Source organism: Salarias fasciatus, unplaced genomic scaffold (genome assembly GCF_902148845.1).
Source record: "Salarias fasciatus unplaced genomic scaffold, fSalaFa1.1, whole genome shotgun sequence".
Lineage (NCBI taxonomy): Eukaryota > Metazoa > Chordata > Actinopteri > Blenniiformes > Blenniidae > Salarias > Salarias fasciatus.
In genome coordinates this window covers 20,001-27,500 of record NW_021941342.1, presented here as the reverse complement: position 1 = coordinate 27,500, position 7,500 = coordinate 20,001, and the positions used below count along the sequence as shown (strand labels likewise).

At 52.9% G+C, this 7,500-nt stretch overlaps 1 protein-coding gene across 1 annotated transcript; it reads right to left on the bottom strand.

The window, feature by feature from the left end:
• Window positions 1-318: 318 nt before the first annotated feature.
• Window positions 319-7,022, bottom strand: LOC115384855 (inward rectifier potassium channel 16-like). Its single transcript, XM_030087044.1, has 2 exons — window positions 6,925-7,022; window positions 319-1,701 (listed from the first exon to the last, which is right to left on the bottom strand). The coding sequence occupies exon 2, from the start codon at window positions 1,689-1,691 to the stop codon at window positions 465-467; it is 1,227 nt and encodes a 408-aa protein (XP_029942904.1). The 5' UTR covers window positions 1,692-1,701; window positions 6,925-7,022; the 3' UTR covers window positions 319-464.
• Between the last annotated feature and the right edge of the window lie 478 nt (window positions 7,023-7,500).

Sequence of the window (7,500 nt, the reverse complement as noted above, 5' to 3'; positions counted from 1 at the left end):
GTCAGTGATGGGGTCAGTGATGGGGTCAGGGATGGGGTCAGGGATGGTGTCGGTGATGGGGTCAGTGATGGGGTCAGTGATGGGGTCGGTGATGGGGTCAGTGATGGGGTCAGTGATGGGGTCGGTGATGGGGTCGGTGATGGGGTCAGTGATGGGGTCAGTGATGGGGTCAGTGATGGGGTCAGTGATGATGTCAGTGATGATGTCGGTGATGATGTCAGTGATGATGTCGGTGATGATGTCGGTGATGATGTCAGTGATGATGTCAGTGATGATGTCGGTGATGATGTCAGTGATGATGTCAGTGATGATGTCGGTGATGATGTCGGTGATGATGTCAGTGATGATGTCAGTGATGATGTCAGTGATGGGGTCAGTGATGGGGTCAGTGATGGGGTCAGTGATGGGGTCAGGGATGGGGTCAGGGATGGTGTCGGTGATTTAGGTGGAACCGCTCTCTGCTTCTACATCTCTGGTCCGGTGTTGTCCCTCGGCAGAGCCAGAGTGTCTTTGCGAGGTTCGTCCTCCTGGGACGTTGACCCGGTGGTCTCGATCTGGTCCGCCGGCGGCTCCAGGGACACCGCCGGCGGCCCTGGGACATCTCGGCGGCGGTTTTGCCGCGGCGTCCGCGGAGACGGTCGCGGAGATGGTCGCGGCGACGGCCTCCTCTGGAGCTGGAACTCTTGGGCGCTGACCTCGGGCGCCAGCACCTTGGCGGTGTGGTGGAACAGGGTGTAGTCCACGCGGTAGTGCCTGCGGCTGACCCGGATCATCTCCTGGAACAGCTGGCCCCACAGGATCTCGTTGGGGGTGTAGGAGGTGCGGGTCTGGTGCAGCATGCCGGTGGTGTCGTCCGTGTAGGTGAAGGACACCACCAGCTCGAAGTCGGCCCGCCGCAGGTCCGCCAGGCTCATGCGGTGCAGCGGGCTGCCGGCGTCCATCCTGTGGAGGACGGTGGTGGGGGTGACCAGGACGATGTCGCTCTGCTGGATCCGCAGGTCTTCGTAGGTCACGTCCACCCGTCCCGTGGCGTGCACGGTGGAGCGCACCAGCTGGGCGCGGGCCGTCCCCTCCACCAGGTGGTTGCGGCGGAAGTCCCCCACCCTCCAGGACAGGCACAGGAAGCCGTCCCGCAGGTTGACCACGGCGCGGCTGCTGAAGCCCACCGTCTGCGCCCGCTTTCTGGCCGAGGCCATTTTGGCGACGACGATGCCGATGACGAAGGTGTCGATGAAGCAGCTGACCACGTCCTGGACGGTGACGACGACGATGGCCACCATGCAGTTCTCCGACATCCCCCGCAGGCCGTAGCCGATGGTGGTCTGCGTCTCCAGGGAGAAGAGGAAGGCGGCGGTGAAGCTGCGCACCTCGTACACGCAGACGTCCTCGTCGTCCACGTCCCCGTTGACGTCCCCGTGAGCCAGGGCGATGACCCAGAACAGAACGCCGAAGAAGAACCAGGACAGGATGTAGGACAGGGCGAAGATCAGGAACATCACCCTCCAGCGGATCTCCACCAGCGTGGTGAAGATGTCGGTCACGAACAGCAGCCAGCTCTCGGGGACGTGCCGGAAGACCACGTCGCAGTGTCCCTCTTTCCGGACGTAGCGGTGCTTCTTGGGGTTGGGTCCGGCGTCCATCTTCACCTGGACGTCCTCGGAGGGACGCACAGACGCGTACTGGTTCTGCATGTTCCACGGTCTGCAGAGGAGACAAAACAGGCGTGAGCAGGGACTTCAGGACGGCTCTGAGGACACTACAAGAAGACAGACTTCCTGATGTGTCCACAGCAGGACACTCGATGCCAGGGACATGAAGCTTTTATTAAATACAGGACGTTCGATCGCAGCTTCTCTAGCTGAGGGGTTAAAGGTTAAAGGTCATTCAGACTGAGTGTTCTGCTGACCCTCACACGAGTTTCAGTCCTTCAGCTCCTGTCACCAGCAGGGCGGCGCCACACTGTGACTCTTCTACCGAACTCCTGTCGACACTTTACACTCAACTGAGTCTCCAGGAAGAACACCAGCGTCAGCCTGCGCTGCAGCTGAACCGTTAGCATTAGCATGCTCGAGTAGCTGCTGGCTGCTGTCAGGCTGAAGCTGCGTTCACGCCGCCAAGTGCTTTCTGCGATTTTGTGTCCAAATACAACTGAAAGCAAATGGGAACCCAATCAGAGAGCGTCTCCATGGTGACGCAGGTCAGGGCGGGACCGGTGAAAGCGACACTCATCCTGGAGCTCCTGGAGCGAACGGTGAAACTCGTCAAACTCCGGCCGTCTCTGGGTCACATGGTGCAGCCAGGCACGGCGTCCTGTCCCCCGCCAGCGTCGCCGTCTGGCTTTATGAAGCAAATAAAGCCAAGCCACTCGCTCAACAGGGTTAGCCATGATGCTAAGCTAACACAGGAAATGAGGCCGAAAGCCCCGCCTTCGCACCACAGACGCGACGCATCAACGCAACGCTTCAAACGCGCCCTCGGGGGCCGGCAGTGTTCAGCGTCGGACCTCAAAATTGACGCGTGTTCAACTTCTCGCGTTGTCGCGATTTTTGACGCAAAATTGCGATCGGTTTGAACGCAGCTTAATGGTGGATTATGTCAACTGGTTTCACTAGCATCAAATTAAAGAGCATCTCCCTCCTCTACCATCAGATTATAGAGCATCTTCCTCCTCTGACGTCCAGATTATAGAGCATCTTCCTCCTCTAGCATCAGATTATAGAGCATCTTCCTCCTCTACCATCAGACTATAGAGCATCTTCCTCCTCTAACGTCCAGATTATAGAGCATCTTCTTCCTCTAGCATCAGATTATAGAGCATCTTCCTCCTCTACCATCAGATTATCGAGCATCTTCCTCCTCTAACATCCAGATTATAGAGCATCTTCCTCCTCCAGCATCAGATTATAGAGCATCTTCATCCTCTAGCATCAGATTATAGAGCATCTTCCTCCTCTAGCGTCAGATTATAGAGCATCTTCCTCCTATAAGGTCCAGATTATAAAGCATCTTCCTCCTCCAGCATCACATTATAGAGCATCTTCCTCCTCTAGCATCAGATTATAGAGCATCTTCCTCCTCTACCATCAGATTATAGAGCATCTTCCTCCGCTGACATCAGACTATAGAGCATCTTCCTCCTCTACCATCAGACTATAGAGCATCTTCCTCCGCTGACATCAGATTATAGAGCATCTTCCTCCTCTAGCATCAAATTACAGAGCATCGTCCTCCTCTACCATCAGACTATAGAGCATCTTCCTCCGCTGACATCAGATTATAGAGCATCTTCCTCCTCTACCATCAGATTATAGAGCATCTTCCTCCTCTAACATCCAGATTATAGAGCATCTTCCTTCTCTAACATCCAGATTATAGAGCATCTTCCTCCTCCAGCATCAGATTATAGAGCATCGTCCTCCTCTACCATCAGACTATAGAGCATCTTCCTCCGCTGACATCAGATTATAGAGCATCTTCCTCCTCTACCATCAGATTATAGAGCATCTTCCTCCTCTAACATCCAGATTATAGAGCATCTTCCTCCTCTAACATCCAGATTATAGAGCATCTTCCTCCTCCAGCATCAGATTATAGAGCATCTTCCTCCTCTGACATCAGATTATAGAGCATCTTCCTCCTCTAACGTCCAGATTATAGAGCATCTTCCTCCTCTAACGTCCAGATTATAGAGCATCTTCCTCCTCTAACATCAGATTATAGAGCATCTTCCTCCTCTACCATCAGATTATAGAGCATCTTCCTCGTCTGACGTCAGATTATAGAGCATCTTCCTCCTCTACCATCAGATTATAGAGCATCTTCCTCCTCTACCATCAGATTATAGAGCATCTTCCTCCTCTACCATCAGATTATAGAGCATCTTCCTCCTCTAACGTCCAGATTATAGAGCATCTTCCTCCTCTAACATCAGATTATAGAGCATCTTCGTCCGCTGACATCAAACTATAGAGCATCTTCCTCCTCTAACATCAGATTATAGAGCATCTTCCTCCGCTGACATCAGACTATAGAGCATCTTCCTCCGCTGACATCAGACTATAGAGCATCTTCCTCCGCTGACATCAGACTATAGAGCATCTTCCTCCTCTACCATCAGATTATAGAGCATCTTCCTTCTCTGACATCAGATTATAGAGCATCTTCCTCCTCTAATGTCCAGATTATAGAGCATCTTCCTCCTCTAACGTCCAGATTATAGAGCATCTTCCTCCTCTAACATCAGATTATAGAGCATCTTCGTCCGCTGACATCAGACTATAGAGCACCTTCCTCCTCTAACATCAGATTATAGAGCATCTTCCTCCTCTAACATCAGATTATAGAGCATCTTCCTCCGCTGACATCAGACTATAGAGCATCTTCCTCCTCTACCATCAGATTATAGAGCATCTTCCTCCTCTACCATCAGATTATAGAGCATCTTCCTCCTCTAGCATCAGATTATAGAGCATCTTCATCCTCCAGCATCAGATTATAGAGCATCTTCCTCCGCTGACATCAGACTATAGAGCATCTTCCTCCGCTGACATCAGATTATAGAACATCTTCCTCCTCTAACGTCCAGATTATAGAGCATCTTCCTCCTCTAACGTCCAGATTATAGAGCATCTTCCTCCTCTGACGTCCAGATTATAGAGCATCTTCCTCCTCTAACGTCCAGATTATAGAGCATCTTCATCCTCTAGCATCAGATTATAGAGCATCTTCCTCCTCTACCATCAGATTATAGAGCATCTTCCTCCTCTAACATCAGATTATAGAGCATCTTCCTCCTCTACCATCAGATTATAGAGCATCTTCCTCCTCTACCATCAGATTATAGAGCATCTTCCTCCTCTACCATCAGATTATAGAGCATCTTCCTCCGCTGACATCAGACTATAGAGCATCTTCCTCCTCTAGCATCAGATTATAGAGATTATAGAGCATCTTCCCTCACTTGGCGGTGCTGTTCTCAGCTGTCTGTTCCTCCGTTCTTTCTTCAGAGGATGAGGATCACTGCAGGTGATCTTGGATATTTTCGCTCTGGTTCTCGGCGGCTCCGCCCGGGATGGAGCGCTGAGGGTTCGGTTCCGAGAGCAGGCCAGGTGAGAAAGGTGTGGTGGAGGAGGTGGGAGGGGCATATGGTGAGGGGGGGCCGGGCTACCAGCGGAGGAAAGTCCAGGAGGAAGAAGAGAGCAACAGGACCCCTCCCCCCTGTGTGGGCGTCCAGTCAGGAGGTCAGGGGTCAGGGGTCAGGCTTAGGGTCAGATGGAAGTGTTCTCCGCTCTTGGTGACCGGAGAACAGCTGTGTTCTGAACACTCGGCGCAGAACCAAAACACGGCCGACCTCTGGCTTCAGGTTTCCTGCGCTCTGATGTTTGACCTGCTGAGACGTTTGCTTCCGTTCTAAAGTTAGACTGACGTTCTGCCCCGGGGAACCCGGCGCTCAGCCGTGGAAACACTGCAGTCATTTCACGCTGGCTGAGAGGAAATGACCCGGCAGAACCGGAGGAGAACCCGTCTGCAGCTCAGTGGGACGGAACCGTCCACGTCCAGCTGCTCTCGGTCGGCCCTGCAGCGTTCTGCAGGACGGAACCGTCCGGCTGCTCTCCATCGGTTCTGCAGGACGGAACCGTCTGCTTGCTGTTGGTTCTGCGTTCTCCGCTGACCTTCAGCTGGGTTCCATGTTTCCATCAGCTCCACCCTCCTTCAGCAGTGTGTCTGCTGTTCTCTGAAGGAACCGGGTTTAATGATTGATCCGGGGAACCAGCACCGCCTCGGTTCCGCTCCATTAGGAACAACCGAGGAGGGTTTATCTCCTGCAGCATCAGGTTCTCCTCTTAACCCTGGAGCTCCTTCACCAAGAGGAAAGACTGGAACCAGGAGAACCAGGAGAACCAGCCACCATGGAGCACGGTCTACTCTGGACCCATCAGCCCGGAGAACCCAACAATCATCTACAGTCCTGGAGAACCCAACAATCATCTACAGTCCTGGAGAACCCAACAATCATCTACAGTCCTGGAGAACCCAACAATCATCTACAGTCCTGGAGAACCCAACAATCATCTACAGTCCTGGAGAACCCAACAATCATCTACAGTCCTGGAGAACCCAACAATCATCTACAATCCTGGAGAACCCAACAATCATCTACAGTCCTGGAGAACCCAACAATCATCTACAGTCCTGGAGAACCCAACAATCATCTACAGTCCTGGAGAACCCAACAATCATCTACAATCCTGGAGAACCCAACAATCAGCCCAGCAGGGTGTGGAGCAGCAGCAGCTGTTCTGTTCTGTTCTACTGTGTTCTGTGGAGTCTACGTTCTGGGTAATCTCTACGTTCTGGGTAATCTCTATGTTCTGGGTAATCTCTACGTTCTGGGTAATCTCTACGTTCTAGGTAATCTGTAGCGTGACCTTCAGCGCGGCGGTTCTGTTGTGAAGATCAATAGTTGTGTATTTATGAAACAGCGGGTTCTGTTATGTCAGCACAGCCAGCGTCACTCTGCAGTGTTCTCGGTCGCTGAAGCAGATCAGCTGCGTTCTGTGATTTAAAGCTCCCCGGTGGAACCGGTACAGGAGACCCGATCAAGTTTCCAGGTGGAACCCGATCCCCGGTGGTTCTTATCACCTTGAACACATCTCGTTGTTGTTCTAGAAGAACTCAGGCTTTCCTTCAGACCGAAGCTCAGGTTACCGAGCGTTCTGCGGTTCTCTCCACCTCACACTCTGACACAGAAAGAAAAATCTAAATCACGGCGCTTTCTATGGAAGCGACTCTGACAGAACCCGAGCCGAGGTTCTCCCCAGATCCCCACGTCTGACCTTCAGCTCCACACTCTGACCTTGACCTCTTCAGCCTTCTGGGTGAAACGATTCAGAAACATCTGGAACGGTTCTCCGAGGTTCCTACCTGAAGCTGCAGTGAAGGAGTGAACAGAGAGTGGTTCTCCGAGCTGCGAGGGCAGGAACTGAACCGGCCCAGCCTCAGAAACCCAGTCCAGGTTAGCCCCTCCCTAAACCCAGTCCAGGTTAGCCCCTCCCTAAACCCAGTCCAGGTTAGCTCCTCCTCCCTAAACAGAGTCCAGGTTAGCTCCTCCTCCCTAAACCCAGTCCAGGTTAGCTCCTCCTCCCTAAACCCAGTCCAGGTTAGCTCCTCCTCCCTAAACCCAGTCCAGGTTAGCTCCTCCTCCCTAAACAGAGTCCAGGTTAGCCCTTCCCTAAACCCAGTCCAGGTTAGCCCCTCCCTAAACCCAGTCCAGGTTAGCTCCTCCTCCCTAAACCCAGTCCAGGTTAGCTCCTCCTCCCTAAACCCAGTCCAGGTTAGCTCCTCCTCCCTAAACAGAGTCCAGGTTAGCCCCTCCCTAAACCCAGTCCAGGTTAGCTCCTCCTCCCTAAACCCAGTCCAGGTTAGCCCCTCCCTAAACCCAGTCCAGGTTAGCTCCTCCTCCCTAAACAGAGTCCAGGTTAGCCCCCCCTCCCCAAACAG